At 41.7% G+C, this 19,047-nt stretch overlaps 1 protein-coding gene across 10 annotated transcripts in view; it reads right to left on the reverse strand.

Annotated features, from left to right (window-relative positions):
* The window catches only part of PLEKHG4B (pleckstrin homology and RhoGEF domain containing G4B), a 203,262-nt gene that overhangs the window by 74,392 nt on the left and 109,823 nt on the right, over positions 1-19,047 (reverse strand). For 9 of the 10 annotated variants that reach the window (XM_039525803.1, XM_039525799.1, XM_039525800.1 and 6 more), the window contains one exon: positions 3,194-4,568. In XM_039525803.1, coding sequence (XP_039381737.1) covers positions 3,194-4,379 — 1,186 coding nt within the window. In that variant the 5' untranslated portion in view covers positions 4,380-4,568. Of the gene's footprint in view, positions 1-3,193; positions 4,569-14,677; positions 14,793-19,047 lie in introns of those variants that run through there. The other variant, XM_039525802.1, reaches the window with a different exon arrangement.

Consider the following 19,047-nt stretch of genomic DNA (forward strand, 5'->3'; position numbering starts at 1 on the left):
CAGCATGGAACATAGGTTTATATTTTAGAATAGTTTATAATGGCATCATTTCAATGCTTTCTGGGATGTAACTGGTTGGACCTCTCTGGCTTTAAGATTAAGCTTGATAAGTTTATGGAGGGAATGTTTATGATAGGATAACGTGATTTAGTCAATAAGTCAATAACGTGCGACCACTGGTAATTAGTACCGAGGGTCAATGTTGGGATATTGAAAGTCTTTTTCCTGAGTGTCTGGCTGGAGAGTCTTGCCCGCATGCTCGGGGTTCAGCTGATCGCCATATTTGGGGTCGGGAAGGAATTTTCCTCCAGGGTAGATTGGCAGTGGCCCTGGAAGTTTTTTGCCTTCCTCTGCAGCATGGGGCAGGGGTCGCTTGCTGGAGGATTATCTGCTACTTGAAGTCTTTAAATCAGGATTTGGGGACTTCAACAGCTGAGTCAAGGGAGAGAATTATTTCAGGAGTGGATGGGTCAGCTTCTGTGGCCTGCATCTTGCGGGAGGTCAGACTAGATGATCATAATGGTCCCTTCTGATCTTAAGTTCTATGATTCTATGATTCTATGAAAGTACTTTATCTGTGGTTGCTGGTCTATTCCTTCTTCCAATTGATGGAGAGAAGGTAGAAATCATCTCTTCCCATAAAACATTAAAATCACTTTGCTGAGAAAGTTTTAACTCTCTCTCTATCTTTGCATATATGCTAAGAAGTCTTCAGGATCTCTGCTGCCCCACCTAGGTTCTGCAGCCATGGGGACAAACGCAAACCCTAAGGGAGCCAGACTTAAGAGTCTGCCCTTCCCAAGGCAGAAAGTGTGACTCCACTTCGCCAGCTGCCATGTATAGCAATTGGAACAGGGAAAAATGCAAGGGGAGGCAGTCCAGCCCTATTATCCTGGGGGAGCAGAGACTATTCCATCTGACTGACAGATAGACAGAGTGGATGAGCCATGCTTCATGAGGACAGCTCTGTTCAGCCAGAGAATGAAGACAAGGCCACCGGGTCAAAGATAAACTCTCCTGCCCCACTAGCAACTAAGATAGAAAGTAGCAAAAAATCTCCCATGGAACTTCCCAAGCTAACTGGAAGATGAGATGGAAGAAACCCCAGCCTAAACCTGCTCCCTATGCCGCTGGAGCTACACAAGTTTTGCTACTGCCCTGGAGCATGAGCTCTCCATCTCTACCTGTCATGCAGCTCTGTGATCTCTCATCTAAACTAGGCTCTAGCACTCAGAGGATAAAGCAACATGATGTAGAGCCAGTTTATGATGTCATCAGAGGCTTGCAAGCCCCTTACAGCAATGTAAAGTTAAGTCAAGATTTGGCTTTTTGATACCATTGTCAGTTTTTACAAAACATGGCTCTATATCCTAGTGTAAACCATTAATTCTAGCTATGATACCATTGATATACGTCACCATGAATACAGATTTTGTCACAAACAACGAGGAGTCCGGTGGCACCTTAAAGACTAACGGACTAATCTGTTAGTCTTTAAGGTGCCACCGGACTCCTTGTTGTTTTTATGGATACAGACTAACACAGCTACCCCTCTGTGATTTGGATATTAATTACATCAAATTGTTCACTGAAAGAACGACTGGTAAAACCCAGCAGCCTTCTCACTCAAAGACTATAAAAACACAATAATAGGGTGTTCCCAGTTTCAGTACTTGTGCTCCAAATTTTCAAGACATTATCCCACATTATCTTAGGTGATAACCCATGGCATTACAGAATAAAACAACACCAGTAGATTAACAGAATCTGGAAATCACCAGTGGCAAATGCCCGGTTCAGAAGCTGTGAAATCACCTGAGATTTCTCATCACACAAACTGGAACTGGGGGGGGGGGGAGGGGGAATAGCAGGGGGGAGAGGAAATCTCTGTCCAGAAACACCTCTCCAAAAACACCCCAGTGCATAGCTCAAGATGCTAATAAAAATTATATACTACAAAACCCCATTGTCTTGCTATGATGCTGAGCAAAAAAAAATATTTAAAGAGGATTCTTGTCTTAGAAATGACCCATATCTAAATAAATAAATAAATAAATGACAACTTCTGCATTTCCCTTAGACTTGCAAGCATAACCTCTGAACTCTAAATGAGGAAAAAATAAAACTCTAACTCCCAGAAGCTGAATCTGTGACCTCAGTCACCTCTGCTGCCAATCATAAAATCAGTTGACCATAACATGACAATTTTTTAAGCAGAACTCCACACTGAAGTCAATAGAAAATTTTACTTAAAAGCTTATGGCATGTCCTGGCCCACAGACTGACATTTTTATATTTTTATTGTGGCTTGATTCATGTTTGAAGATAAAGGTGACACTGTGATACATACATTACCTGAAATATAAGAACAAAGAAATGCTGCAGATGAGAAAAGACCACACATTTATGAAGTTTCTCTGTTGTTTAAATGCCATTAAATTACATAGAAGCAGTCTTGTAAAAGTCTATCAACAACCATTAAAAATATGTTGCACACTATTTGTAATTCAATACCATGTTTGTTATAACTAACCACACACTTTCCCTTATTTGAAAAACAGGCTCAGATAACTTAGTTTGGGAGGGCAAAGGTTACTCTGGGATAATGACTGTTTCATTAGAAAGGTGGTATTCATGGTGTTCTCAGGACTGCATTTCACAGCTATTTAACACTTCTCCATTGACAATTTGCATTTAAAGGTAGTTGATTTTTTTTGTACTGATCCAAACCACATGAAAAGTAACTTGAGTCGTTTTTAATGATATAAATACAAAGTATAGAGGATAAATTCCAGACCTTCACTACATGCCCAGCATCTATGCTTTTGGTAACATCTGTAAAACGCTAGCTGACTCCAAGGACATTACATGGGATTAACTGAGAGCAGAATTTCATACGTTTCAAGGTTTTTTGTTGATCTCTGATCAATTTTTTTAAAAGCAGAATATACAAAGCATTCTGAAAAGCATATCTTAAAGCAATGGCAATAAAATAAATGTACTTAAAGTATTAAAACAGTAGTAAAATAAATGTGAAATAATAAAACACTGATGATGTCACTGCTATTTGTGCTTTAAATCTGAGCTCGGAAAGCAGAAAAAAAGTAATTTATGTACAAAGTTTATATATGTTGACATAGGCAAGCTAAAGATTTTATAAAAAATAAAATCCATGATGTAGTTTGTTTTTTACCTTCATCCTCCTTGTTGCATTTGTTGCTTTTCACAGAAATGAATAAATGACCATTGGAGTCCAACTTCCCCAGTCTTAAAGCATGTCCATTTAAGAGCTTTTTAGGGTTTGAACTTGCTGAACTATCTGAGAACAACCTTGGACTATGATCTTTACCATGTGAACTCTTATGTGACCTATCTAAAGACCGAGACCTCCTCGGTCCAGCCTTGCAATCTGCTACTGAGAAAGTTTCATGAGGCATAGGCAGTTTTTCTGAGGCCTGTGAACAATCTTCAGGCCTTATGACCTCTGTTGTTTCCTTCTTTGGTGCAAGTCTATCAGCAAGAGAATCTTCCTTCTCAACTTGTTTCTCACGAGATTTGCTCTCAGAGATTCTTAAGTCATCATTCACTTCACATGAGTCCACTGTCTGGTCTGAAGTCTCCTCTTCTACAATTGACTCCTCTGAACTGGAACCAAGATTCATTGGGTTTTGCAAAGCTTCCATGTATGACTTTCTAAACAAGCGCCTTGTCTCAAAATATGTAGAATCCCTGAGTTGTCGTCTTCTTGGACAAGGGCTGCTCAAATCCGTGCTGAAAGTTATGCTTTTGATGCTGTTCTTTCTCTCCATTATGGGCGATAACGCGCCGCCTTTTAATACTTCAGGTGTCATTTCAGGCTCAGTGGCCTGTGGTAAAACCCTCTCTATCATGCTGGGGCAGTCCTTAGTCAACGTGCTGAGATTTACGTACTCTCCTGTGCTCTCCTCAGCTGGGGTCCCAAGGAATTCTAATTCAGCCCTACTTTCTGCAGTATGAACTGGACTATACACTTCACTCCCTTGGTTTCCATGATTATCGGTAAGTGTTGCTTCTATGACAGTAGAGCCAGTATCATTGGAAGTGGAACTGTCATGTGAACTATTGCTCTCCATGGTCTGTGTCATTGTTTTCACATCAGTATTATTGCTGATTAACCGACCGAGGAGAGGGCTACTGGAATAATTATGCAGGATTGTTTCAGCTGTAGGGACAAAAATAGGATTCACTATATTCTTCCAAGGTGTTCTATACACAGCTGGGCCAGTGGTAAGTAAACAGCTTTGCAAGGGAACACTCTCCCTTTCACAATTTACATTTTCCAAAAATTCTGCTGTAAAAACACATCCATACATGGTTTCAGGTACAATAACTTCTTCCATTCCTTGTCCATGTTGGGAGAGGCATTTTAAAACTAGCTTTGCTGACTGCTTCCCAGCTGAAAGAATTTGTAAGTAGAAATCCCCTGGTTTCAGACGGACTCTGTGAAGAGATGCTAACTGTACTACCACTTTTTCATGGATGCACAGTGGCCAGCCTTCATGGTAGAAAATAAGACCAGTGTATTTAGCCTGTAAGGAAAAGAGAAAGCAAAGTGTCTGAGGAAAAAATCTTTATCTTGGACGACAGCATTTTGTTACAAATATAAAACAGTGAGGTATAATTCTGCACTGACTACTCCATCACTGAGTTCCATGCAGTTAGACAGGGCTATAAAAGGTTCGTATAACATAAACATAACACAATTTAAATAGTGTGTCTTAAGATAAAGTGATATGAATATTATGCCTCTTCCCACTAGAATAAGCTATTAGTTTAGTGTTACATCCTATCTTGCAGCCTAATTACATTAATAGAACTGATAATAGTTTCAGGAGAAGGTAGATCTCTGGGGTATAGAAAAAAGGGCAGCAATAGGCCACACACAGACATGCAGATAGGAGCCATTAGGAGAAAGCTTAAGATAAGCCAGAAGGATAAAAATGGCAGCAAAAATAAAGGAATGGTAAACTCTTCCCTTCTAACCTAACATTCAGAGTCACCATTGCTCTGGGCATTCTCACAGTCAGTGAGAAGCAAAATGTGGACAATACTGCCCATGATGTGTAATAAAACATTTTTCAATGCACACACACTACAAATTTCCCACACTGGTATTTAAAGTAGTACCAGATACATACTAGCTGGTGAGTGACAGGAAAATGAGGGAGGGGCATCAGTGAGATCCAGGGTAACATTCTGGTAAAAAGCCCAGGTCTCACTCTGTCTATAGTTGCAGGGAAGGGGGAGTGTGCTGACCCTGGACTCTGCTTAGAGAATTTATTTTTCATATTAACCCCTGGTTTGCAGGTGTCTGATAAATCTGCAGCCTCTCGCTCTGCCAGCTTAAAGGGAGTTATTTCTCTTCCCTCATTTCCCCACTCCAGAGTCTTCAGGCTGTTGGGGCAAAAGTATGTCCATTTCTTCCTCTAACCAGTGACCTAGATGCTGCTTGGGTGTGAGAGGGATGTCTCTGCTACTGTACCCACTTCCCACCCTCCTGGCTGCTGTGAGGAGAGTGGAGAGATGTCTTTACTATTAAACCCTTCCTCCAGCTTCCTGACTGTTGCAATGGGGGAGGTTTTTCACTACTGAGATTTTCCTCGCCTATAAAGAACTTCAGTACCTGCCTCTGATGCTACTAGAAGTTTTCCCAAAAAGCAGCAGAGTGAAAATGCAGTAGTGCCAACCCCAGGCATTAAAAATCATAACACAGGCCCACAAAAATCACAAGATTTTAAACATAATTGGGGGTTTTATTTTTGAGCATTTAGGGGTAATATTTTCTACTTTTTGTCTGCAACCATGAGGGCTAGAAATTTATCTTAAAAAAGAAAGCCAAGCTATTCTCATATTCACATGACTGTAGGAGTTGGGGCTTTTAAGTAAAATATCAAATATCACAAGACTCATGATAAAACTGGAAGTTGGTAACACTAAAACTGATGTGATTCTTTTCAGCATCACTGCTGCCCACAAGACGGTCACCTGGGCAAAGCTAGGAGTAGCAGCAGAGTTGTCTCGACAGACTCAGAAAGACAGCACAGCACTAGGTCACTTTTGGAAGGTTTTGTTTTACAGCCATAAGAGCTCAAGAATTAATATTTTTTAAAATATAACAATGAAAGCTTAAGTTTTGCAGAAATTGATAGTGTCTTAAGACCTATAGAGAAAATTTTCTACTCTTTGCTAGGGGAAGGGTTTGGATTTTTCAAGCTTTGTACTAACATAAACTATATTTTTTGCACTTGAAATCAAACTAGTTCTGGTTCTGAGCAACTTGCAAGAAGTTTTAGAATAATCTAATCAGGCACTGGGAAAAAAAAACAATAAGAAGGAAAACCAGAGAGTTAGGAAGCAGGAAGGGCTTGGGGCTTTGGGGCTGAAAAGGGGAGCACACCCTCTCTTTCCCACCTCCTTGGGGAATATGGTCTTATCTCCTTCTTCTTTGAACTTGTCTGTGTAGGTCCCACCCAATGATTCTCTTACCATGTCCCATGGAATGCTGAGCATCCCACATGGCTGGCGCTCTCTCCCACCTGGCTGGGTACACTCCCCAGCTTCCCTATGCCTGCATCCCTTTCTCAAGGAATTCTCCCTACTGAGCCTCATAGAGCAAGATGTTTTCTTGGAACTAAATACTGAGTTTGCCTGGGCAAAGGGAGTAAAGCACTGATCCGTTCATTCCATCGGCTATGCAGAACACTGCACAATGTCTGCATGCTATTAGGCTGAGCAGAGAAATGCATGAAAAAGTGGCCTTTCCTTTCTGGGGATGTGTGAGGAGCATAAAAAGAATAAACCTGTGATTTCACAGATAATTGGTAAAGATGGAGAGGTATCAGAGTAACCAAAAGAAGGAGGGTCTCCAGGAAATACATCCATGACACCTTTATCTTGAGGAAAGGGTGGGGTGGGGGCAGAGATGGGAGAGGAACCTGAAGTTCACTTTACACAAAGATTCATTGTTTGTAGTTAAGTTCCAAATATTGGGAGAGCAAGGTACTTGCTTGCAACACCCTGTTTGCTTGCCAGGAATGGAATATGTTGGTCTCCAGTTTCCATTCACTCTGCACAATCTCTCTTTTTGCCTATATATCACTAATGACAAATGACTCTTGCCATTTGGACTCACCGTTTATTTTCATATATGCCCAACTGCCTCAAACATTCTTTTGGATTTAAGACTTATTCAACTAATGCCACAGTAACAGCAATGCATAAAACAAAACAACAACAAAAACAGCAATAAGGTTACAAGAGTGAAGGAGATGCACATTCCCTTCCCCTTACTAAAAAAAAGCCAATAGCACAGGAACAAAATATCAAGACTGAATGTTAGCTCAGGCAAAAATGCACCTGCTGCAGAATCCTCCTGCATCTGGGACTAACTAATACAGCATAAAACTGACAGGGTCATAACATGCAGGCAGAAAGATTTAAGGACTGTAGCAGCTGTAAATACAGTAATTTATACAAACTGTACTATCTGACAGATAAGGAAAGCTCTGCATGTTTCAAGAAAAGTTATTTTAAAATAAAATAAAATAAAATAATATGACCCTACACAATCTTGCTTCTTTTAATTCAGTTTCTGTTAAACTCCTTATTAGTGGTCACTAATGCTAACATATATATGACACTGTTTAGCTCATAAGAGAAATATTTTAGTGACATAATGGGGAGGGTGAATTCTTCTGAGAGGATCTATATACGGAGGGGAGCTCCCCATTCTCACTAGCAGGGTAGTGACAGCTGATTCCTTGGTACCATCACCCCATGCACAGATCCTAGGCAGATTGCAGGTTAGGGGCAGATAGCCCCACCATCCCACCTTAAATCTGCTAAGAAGTAAATGCAGTGTCTGGTTCTGCAGGGTGGGGGGTAACCCCTGCCCTCCTCAATGGTACCATGTAAGGAAAACTCCACAAAAGGAACCTCACAGTTTCCCTCCCCCCATGGCCGCCTCCTATTGTGCTTTCATGGTGTTGTGTGTTTTTGCCCCCCATTCCCGCAAGAAAGGAACAATTTCTCCCTTCCCCTCATCAGCAGTTCTTTCACACAATTGTCAGAATATACATTCAGTTGGGGGGAGAGAAGGGGAGAAGATAATTCACCCAAATGAAAATAAGAAGCAACCCTCACTATTTTTGTCTGCCTCTATTTATTTCCCAGCTTTTATTCTAATCTAATTAGTCACTCTTCATGGCAAACACAATTACAGCTTATTTCTTTTAGTATTCTGTAATAGTAAACTCACTGTTTAAAATTCACAGTAACAGATGAAAATTACAAACAGCTTTAACTGTTTGGAATGAAGGCTAATGATCAGTAATGTTACACAGTTTATGATGAAGAGATTTCATTTTAAAGTAAAAAAATATACTTGTGTAACTAGAAAGATGAAAAGAAAAACAGTCACAGAGACTAGTGTTATTTACATGTCACTACAACAAAACAAAAGGTTTGTCAAGGCTTTACTGTAACATTCCTATTCTATAAATCTACTCATTTTGACAATTATTTCATTATTTTTGGAAAAAACAAAGAAGCTGAAATTTGCAGTTTTATCCCTAACACTATACGGTCTTTAACCAGGCAACATTCACTTACAGAAAAACCGTCTTTTCCCAGCTCCTCAGCTAATGACATTTTTAACAAATTGTTGAATTCTTCAGAGACCATGAAAGGTGATGAGAAGTTCAGAAGGAAGCCAGCCATCCAGAACTGGATTTAAAAACTGTTAAGAAAAAGGATTTCCAACCACTTCCAGACTGACAATGAGATGTGCTGGTCCAGTGGGCATAAGAGGAAAGAAAAAGCTGAGGCTGGGAATGTTGGAAAGCAGCTTTCAATTGTTAGTGCAGTCAGCTTCACAAGCTCTCTAAAAATAATCTGTCTCGATACCAAAGAAACTCTGTTCCCTAAAAATCAATCTAAAGAATGACCTTGATAGATTTCCTACCACTAAACATGGGAATGGCTGTTTCTCTAGGCATAACTCATACTCAAACTCCCCCAAAAAGATATTGTAGCGTTACTGAGGAAACGTAATACTACTTCATATGGAGAATGTAGAAATAGAGTGTCACGCAGCAGAGAAGAAATTACTATTTCTCCAAGAAATAAAGAATGACCCCCCCCAAAATTATATTGCAGCCATAACAATCATCACAAAAATACATCTGGCACAAGACGACCACTTGGAAAGAGACTGAGTGAAATCCTGGCCACTTGAAATCATTCAGGGTCATTTGTACAAGGTGTATCAGTCCACACTAAAGAGGTGCAAATTCTAGTAAACACTAGCATGTTGTGCACTAACTGGCCTGTGTGGATCCTCCTGGTGTGCACTAAAAGTTGCCTAGTGAAAGTTAATATATTCCCACATCAACGTGCACAAGGAAAACTTTTAGTGCACTCCAGCAGAGTCCTCACAGGCCAGTTAGTGCACAACACGCAAATGTGCACGAGAAGTTACACCTTTCTAAGGCAGACTAATGAACCATGCAGACAAGGCCTTACTTCAGGGAACCAGAATTTCACCCATTCACTCTAACAGCAAATCATTATGTAAAAAACATTTTAAAATGATACATTACATGTAAGACAAATATTAAAATGATGCAGATGTTTCAAGTACAATGCAGACATCTCTTGGACTTCTTTGCTAATTTAATATGGTAGAAGAAACCACAGCATTTCATACACAGAAAAGCATCAGTGGTCAATAGAAAACTAAATGACCATGACCATATGATACCTGGAATATTGTAGCAGGTTCAATCTGGTTTTCCCACACTGGATCTTAAAAAATGGGTATTGGCAAGTGGAAGTGGATCCAAAGGACAGGGAAAAGACTGCTTTCATAGCACGGTAAGGCCTGTGGTAATTTAAAGTGATGGCTTTTGGCTTGTGCAATGCACCAGTCACATTGGAAAGTGTATTGCACAGCGTGCCGCTCTCAGTCTGTTTGTTATATCTATATGGTATCTGGGTGCATGGTAAAACTTTTGAACAAGAATTGATACATTTACAAGTGGTCTATGATAAGCTTAATGCTGCCAAACTGAAACTGAACCCAAGGAAACATGAATTGTTTCAAAAAAGAGGTAATTTATCTCGGGCACACAAACAGCAAAGGGGGAATTTCCGCTGACAAAGAAAATGGAGGCTATGCAGAACTTGCCAACTCCCCAGACACTCGGTTTTGGAGATGCCAACAACAACAAAAAAAAGTTGTGAACCATTCCTATAATCTAAAAAATGTACAGCAGGTTAATTCTAAGACCTGAATACTCTGGCACAGGTTTTTTCCATCTCCTATACCATACTTCATCTTAAAAGTACAAGCTGTCCCCCTGTGACCAGAAAGTTTTCACTGTGGTATTCTGAGGCACCTTTCTAGGTGCCAAATGATTTTCCAGTCACACACTGTTTTTATACCAGGATCCTCTCTGTGGGAAGCTTTAGTTGCTCTGAACTCTGCTTCTACCACCCCACATGCATTGTTTTAGTGGATGAACCAGGAACATTTTGGCAAATTATGGGAAGAGAGGAGACAGCCATCTCCTCCTCAGCACACTCATTCCCTTGAGCAAACAATTCCTTGCTATCCTGCTTAGGGCAGCATTTGCAATTAACTGCCCAACAAAGCCATCTGGACAAGGCATCAGCATTACCATGCTCATGTCCAGGCCTGTGTGAGACTGAAATCACAGCACTACAGGTTTTTCCAACCACCTGGCAAGTTGCCCTCAGGATTCCTGAATCTAAAGAATTATTGCAGGAAAGCATGGTCTGTGCTGACCACAAACTTCCTCCCATACAAATATTGGTGAAAGTGTTCTATGGATGTAGCCAGTGCCAGGAGTTCCTTTTGGGTGGTGCAATAACTTCTCTCCGGAAAATATTTTTGCTGTAATAAGCCACCACCTTAAAGTCTTTGGGTTCCTATGTCAGTACTGACCCCAAACCATAAGCTAGCAGCTGTGACCAATATGAAAAGGGGTTTTGAAACGTAGATAGGCCAAGACAGGCGCAGTCACCAGAGCCTTTTTCAATGAAAATGCTACATCTCACTCTGCTAATCACTGAAATGGTTTCCCTTTCTCACCCAACCTATGCAATGGTCTTGCCATATTGGCAAACCCACAAATAAGGCTTCAGCAACAGGAGAAGAGTCCTATAAAACTCTGCACATCTGTGAAGGATTGGGCAAAGGAGACTCGCGCCCGACCATTAGGCCATGTCCCAATACGCTTCCCTCCATTCTCCACTTTTCTGTCCATTTCTCTCTCGCTCACTGAGCTGTCCTTTGTTGTCTGTTTTTTCTCCTCTCATTTCCACCCTCATTTTATTTTTGCTTTTATTTGTTATTCTGATTTAGGTTGGCACAAGTCTTCGAAGTACACAGTTCTAGTGGAAATGTCTTATGTTTTCAGTGTGGTCTCTGGGAAATAACTTATTTTGCTTGATCACTGATTTAGGTGGTGGTATTTTTTGTCACCACAGAATTTGTCCCTAAAACCTGAATTTGGCTGATAAATGAAGAATAGCTTGCTTTTCTGGTACAATAAAAATAATTAATTATAATAATCCTTATGATCACTTTAACTAGTTTTTAAATATTAAATTCAGATGCATCTAAAAACCTGTGCATAGTTATGAAGACCAGGCATCCTTCTGAGTAACAAGATGATTTAGTTGCTACATTAATAAGAACTCTATAAATCAATGAAGCAAATAATGAAATATAATACAGATGGTGACATTTTTGTCAACAGAGTAATAAAATGTTTTACTCAGAGAAAAAATAATGAATAGTTTCTGGATGCAAAGCACCTGTCCAGACCTGAAAGAGAGAAAGATCCCCTGGGCCTGCCTGCTATCTGCCTCAGTAACCACAAATCTAATGACTTTATCAGTAAGCTCATCTACCTAGGTACTGGACAATCATAAAGGCGGTATATTGCTCCAGGAAAGAGATTTCTACTATACAATGGAAGTGTTCATAGCTGAAGAGTCTTTGATAACATTAAATCAGACATAAAATACCTCAACCTACAATATAAGTAATGTCTGAAATCATACACACAAGGGCTACTTGTAGTGGCATTACAGTTATATGGCAGTTCCTTAATGAGTGTACTGGTATCAATTAAAGTTTAGTACTGTCTAGTTCTCACATTACGCTTTTATTCAGTAGATCTCAAAATGCTTTACAAAAGAGGTCAGTATCACTATCCCCATCTTACAGATGTGGAAACAAAGGCACAGGAAGTTCATGTAATTTGAGCTGGGAATAGAACCCAGGCCCCTAAATTCCAATCCAGTGCTCTATCCACTAGGCCACATAATTACTGCAGTACAACTTTCATAAATGCAGCTTTTGTTACAAACTCAGAATGTGTGTCAGGTGTGCTAAAGGGGTCACTGAGGCTGATGAACCTTTTGACCAAACTTGGGCAGAGTTTGGAGTGAACCTCAACAGATCTATGGTTTTGGGTGGAGCCATTAGAAATCCAGTGGTTTTGCCTGGTTTCATCTGGACACCAGGAAAAACTTGTCAGGCCATCAGCTAGTTTTTGCTTTGGGTTTGAACCTAAAACTTAAAAGTGAAGCAGAACAGCCAAGGATCCACATGAAGCAAAACCAGAAACTAGGTTGGCACAAGTCTTCGAAGTACACAGTTCTAGTGGAAATGTCTTCTGTTTTCAGTGTGGTCTCTGGGAAATAACTTATTTTGCTTGATCACTTTTCTCCCAGAAGCCATTTATAATTTGCTTTTGCAATCTGCTGTTTAAGTGTTTGATCCTGTTTGGTGCCTTTCTGCATAGACTATACCTCCCTTTGACAGTTACCTGAGTGTTACACTTTGGAAATACTTGCATATATTTTGTCTTGCCGATAACAATGATTAAGTTTGAATTTATTTAGGTTTTGCAATTTGTAGCTACTAATAAGTAATTTAAACAGCTGCATCTATTTAAATTTTAAACAAACAGTAAAACAAATGTCTTTGGACTAAAACATGTTACTTTTCACCCCAATTCCTTTATACTGTGTTCTGGTTAATTCAGCAAAAATCCTGACATCTCCTGCCTCACAGACATCAGTTCCTTGAGTTGCACGTATGGGCACTTTTGTCTTATGTACGAAGAAATCAGTAGTGCTGTAAACCATCATTTGAAAAGTAATGTTTTTCTGTATTCTCTCTCCCGCTCTCTCCTCCCGCCCATATGCAGCAACGTGTTTAAAAATTCCACAGAGGCATTGAATTGGAAAACCCATGACGACATAGAAGGGCTAATTGATAGGTTCATAGATCACTCTGTTCCACCGTGGCACAGGCAGAAGCAGGGCAGAGGAGACAGGCAACTCCACCAGATTGTCTTTGTGGAATTTCCTAGTGATTAATGCCTCAGGTAAGAGGGTTCTGAGGAGTGCAGAGCAGGTAGGGAGCATAGCCTAGTATTTATGGAAAGAGACACTCTAGCCCTAGAGGCACAGGCCTATGCACAAAAGGCACTCTTCCCAACCCTCCTGTTTCTCCACAGTTATGCCACAGCAGCTGCAGAGAGGATCCAGAGGGAGTCACTATTGTAACAATCAGGTTTTGGTTTGGGTTAGCTCAAAGTGATGTTGTGGAGAGGAAGACTAGCCACTCCCACATCTTCCTATACCCAGCAGGAGCACTTTCACAGGATGGTGGATTCGCTGGAGCTGTGCCTTCACCCTTCCAAAGCCCCTTCTGGCATTCCCTGTCTTTGTGACACCAGAGGAAAAGCTCTAGACTACCAAACTTTGAGATGGAAAACACCTACTGGGTTATTTAACTCACTGTCCAGAGAGGGGCTAATCCAGGTCTGTTATCTACAGTATCTTCTACAATGCTTTGTCCAGACTAGTTTTAAATGACTCTAGAGAGTCTCCTGTCTCTAATTTGTTTTCTGAATATCATTAAATCAACAAAAGTTCATTTTTCTTGCATCTATTTAGGCTATGAAGATTATGTTGCTTTTAAACTGCCAGTGGAAGCAATGGTAGGTTCAGCTTCCCAGCCAGGTAATTGGAAGTTATCAGCAAAAAAAGGAGACAAGGGTGAGAAGAAAGGCATTTTGTGGGTTGAAACCTCTGTCATTGAGGCAATGAATAACTGCATGTAGTACATAGCATACTCTATGGCAAGAGAACTGTCCATTATGTGACTACAACTAAATAGTCATTAAACCCCTTATTCAGAGTGCTGCTGAGATTCTATATTTTGGACAAACGTTGGATTATAAATCCTTCAGTGCCTTGTAAATTACAGCCTGAGGACTGTAAATCTTCAAGTCATTTCCTGAATAGTTGCATTCCTGAGAGACTTCCAGTTCACAAAGTATAAATATGGGCAAAAATTTCCCTCCTTTTCACACTGCCCTCATCCCCACAACCTGATCCTCTCCTCCCACTGAAGTCAACTGAAATACTAACTTCAATGAAATCAGGATTGGGCCCTGAAAACTTTAATAAGGCTGTTGTGACTTGCGTATTTCTAGCAAAGAGCAGAGACCCTGAATTCTGAATTAATGTTTTCTCATTCAAAAGAGGTTGTAAAATAACATGACTGATTATCCTTAATTGTTTTAATAATCACCTCAGCCATTGTCTATCAGGCAAAGTCCTTCTTCATGATATCAGTTTCATGTAACCACGAGATACTCCAAACGCTTCCATGGTCTGTCTCTGACAGTGCTCGTGTTATCATTTACTCACTTCAGATATAAATACCTCACTGATGTGGCAATCTTGATTCAAGGCTTGAACCTGCAAAACCCATAGTCACACAAATAACCTCATTATTCTCATGGAAATCAGAACTACTTGCACAAGGAAGGGCTGGCAGCACGGACAGCACAAGGATGAAAACGACAGGGTTCCATGCGCCAGGATAACAATACATGTTTAGTTTCCAGGCTCTCGTGAATATCATTATCAGTGACACAGAGCTATACAGTAATTAAAAATGAAAAAACTGAGCTATGAAACTATCCAAGTGTCTGCAGACTCCAACAAAACCCTATATTTCTTATACTTGTTTACATCTCTGAAATTTGGTGAGCCGGGGTTTGATTACTGCGTTCCCAATAAACTGTGCATTTGATTTTAAACAATATTTTCAGTAGTGACACTAATTAAAGCTCAGGCCCGGGCAGTGCTGAGCATGGAAACTGAGTCCACTCAGCATCGGCCAAGTACGAAGCACCTTGCAAAACTGGTCCAAATGTTTACCCAAAAAAGGGCTTAAGAAAAATACTGAAGCCAAGAACCTTAATATGGGACCGTTAATATAGGAATGTCAATTGTAATGAGTAGTGGCATGTGTGAGGACTCAAAAGATTTGTTTCATGTTTGCATTTGGGGGGACGGGGGTGGGGGAAATCATCCTTGTAACTTGGTTTGTTTCAGATCCCTGGATATCAATATTGTCTGATCATACAAAGTGTACTTGGCAACGTTTGAAGCCTTTAAGTAGGAACATTTGGGGTGAAATATAGGGAAAGAAGGAGAGAAGCAGACCATAGGAATTTTCACTCTTCTCTACTCTAAGGCCCAAAGAGGGGAGCTGCAGATGGGTGCAGTGGGAAAGCGACATCATCATTTCCTTGCTCTGATGATTTCCTGTCCCTTCCCCCTGCATGGTCCACAGAAGGTGGAGAGCCTGGCTAGCAGACCAGGCAAAAAGCGAGATATGCGATCTACGTCTCTTTAACTCTGTCTGATCATGACTAAGCTACAGAGAGATAGAGGAGAGTTGATTGTGTCTCCTAGTAAGGATCTAGTGCTATCCAGTAAGGGATAGATGGAAGAAATATCTTGCAGCCCAATGTTTTTGGACTGTCAGTTGTGAACAATGAGTTTTCCAAACAGTACAGATATTCATGCTTTTCAGCAAATGTATTACACCTCTACCCCGATATAACGCTGTCCTCAGGAACCAAAAAATCTTACTGCGTTATAGGTGAAACCATGTTATATCGAACTTGCTTTGATCTTCCAGAGTACATATCCTCGCCACCCCAGAGTGCTGCTTTACCGTGTTATATCCGAATTTGTGTTATATTGGGTTGCGTTATATCGGGGTAGTGGTGTATTTCATGCTCCCATCCCTCCTATCAATCTAAACAGTGTCTTTGTGTCTCCACACTCCTCTACAATGGAGCTAAAGCAACAAAAAATTCTATGGGGCTAATTACCCCATTTCTGAACTGGTGGTACCAAGATATGCAGAGCTATAGGAGAAATGCTCAGAGGCATTCTGCCTGCAGGAGATCAAAGCAAATGGGAATGCTTTGAGAAGGGAGCTTGAAAGAGGAATCATGAACTCTTCCCAGTTCCTGCTGCCATATACTAGCAGGCACACAGAGGATGGTGGGGTTCTTACCACATCTTCATCCCAACTGGCCTCTCCCTGTAGGACTGTGCTGAGCTACTGAGCATACTAGCTGGCTCATCAATTTTGGGCTAAAGGAAAGACTAGGGGCCAGAGCCCCAGCTAGTATAATGAGACATAAGCCTGGTCTACACTACCGTCCACACTAGGAGGCACCTTATATCGATTTTAATGGCTCTTTAAATATCGGTATTACCATATCGGATTAGGGTTAGTGTGGCCGCTGATCGCAGTGCACCAGTGACCGCTCTGGACAGCATTCTGAACTCGGATACACTGGCCAGGTAGACAGGAAAAGCCCGAGAGCTCATCAGCACAGGTGACCACGCACAGCTCATCAGCACAGTTAACAATGCAGTCTCCTGAGAATCGAAAAGAGCCCCAGCATGGACTGCATGGGAGGTACTGGATCTGATCGCTATATGGGGAGAGGATTCAGTGCTAACAGAACTGCGTTCCAAAGACTAAATGAAAAAGTATTTGAAAGAATGTCTAAGGCTATGACGGATAAAGGCCACAGCAGGGACTCAGCAGTGCAGAGTGAAAGTTAAGGAGCTCAGACAAGCCTACCAGAAAACCAAAGAAGCAAACGGACGGTCCGGGGCAGGTGGAAGATGAAGATGAAGAAGAGGAGGAAGACCTAGCAGAGAGCACACAGCACTCCGTGAGCCCCAGCAGCCAGGAGCTTTTATCACCCTGCTGCTCCCAGCCCTCACAAGCCACTATCCCAGACAATGTGCAAATAGCAAACATTGTTTTTAAGCAAGCCTTTTTAATGATTGATTTGCCCTGAGGACTTGGGATGCATTAAAGTTTGTTAACATGTCCGGGATTGAGAGGAAATCCTCCAGGGACATCTCAATGAAGCGCTCCTGTAGGTACTCCAGAAGCCTTTGCAGAAGGTTTCTGGGCAAGGCAACCTTGTTCCGCCACCATGGTAGGACACTTTACCACACCATGCATGTAGCAAGTAATCAGGTATCATTGCGTGGCAAAGCATAGCAGTATGGTCCCGGTGACTGCTGGCATTCAAGAAGCATCCGCTCTTTATCTTGTTCTGTTATCCTCAGCAAAGTGATATTGTTCAGGATATCCTGGTTAAAAATCAGGAATTTAAGTAAGGGGCAGGGGGTGTTTTCTACTGGGTTCGTGGACTGCAGGAGCAAAAACCTTTCCTGGAAATGCCGATGATCTTTTTGTGTTTGGTCACTGGCGATCTTCCCCAAGCTACCAGCACGCAGTGGGTGGGGAGGGTGGGAAGGTTGTTGATTAAGACAGTGGCTTACCATGGCTGCATGCAAGCTGAATTCTGATGCCTGGACCTGTGTCTGTGAGATCTGTAATTCCAGAGCTGCAAGCACTCACTATTAAGATGAAAAATGCGACCTGGGAAATCGCATGTGCTAGGTGAATAGTGCTGTTCACTGTGAAAGTGTATAACCATTGTTCTGTAAAATGTATTTTTCTAAATATTTATCTTCCTCCATCCCAAAGGCTAGCACAGATAAGGCGGAGGAAAAAGAAGACGCAGATGAGATGTTCTCGGATATTATATGAAAGAGCTCATCTGAATGAATGGAAGGACCTGGTATCAAATTACAGGAAAGAGGCCAGTGAACATGAGGACAGGAGGGATGAACGTGAGGACAGGAGGGACAACCGAGATGAGAGGTGGTGGCAGGAAGACAGCAGGATCACAGAGTGCCACTGCAGCCTCACCATGTTCCACATCCTCCTCACCCAGGACAGCCCAACCAGAAGGCTGTCGTTACTGTGAATTTTTTTAATGGCCTTCTCCATCCCTCCTATCCTCCTCCAAAACCACACCCTTACTTCTCTCCTCTTTATAATGAATTAATAAAGGCCATTGATGAAGCTCGTTTTCAGCTTCTCTGATCGCGCCGCTTCCTGGTGTGCTCTTCTAATCTCCCTGGTGTCTGGCTGCGCATGCCTCCCACCCCGCCATAAATGTCTCCCCCTTACTCACAGAGATTGTGGAGAATACAGGGGACATTGGTTTGGCTGAGGTCTGCATTCCACCACCATTCTGCACTTGCTCAGCCTGTAATTGAACAGATCCTGACCACTGTCCAGGCTGCCTGTGTTCAACATCCCCAACTGTTATTTTCTGGTCTCCATCCCACGTGGATGTTTGTGAAACGTCTTGTGGTAGCTGTCTGGCGTTGCAAGCTTCCACAGGGCTATGCCACTCGCCTCTACTGTGAGGCTGCTCTCATCTTGGTATTATGGCATTTCAGGGCAAGTTCCATGAAAGTGCCCTTACGCATGCGAAAGTTTCGCAGCCACTGGGAATCGTCCCACACCTGCAAAACAATGCGGTCGCACCAGTCAGTGCTTGTTTCCCGGCCCCAAAATGGTGTTCAATGGATAGAATCTGATCACTGTCATCGCCGCCTGCCCGTATCCGCCTCTCCTCGCCTCTCGGTTTGAAGGTCCTGGTTCACCATAGACTGCACGAGTGCGCGGTGTTTAAAACATTCACGATTGCGTATTGAGCTGAGCAGGGTCCATTTTTGCCCCATCAGGCACTGAGATCTCAACCCAGAAATGCC

This window comes from Mauremys reevesii, linkage group 2, assembly GCF_016161935.1.
Source record: "Mauremys reevesii isolate NIE-2019 linkage group 2, ASM1616193v1, whole genome shotgun sequence".
NCBI classification, from domain to species: Eukaryota; Metazoa; Chordata; order Testudines; family Geoemydidae; genus Mauremys; species Mauremys reevesii.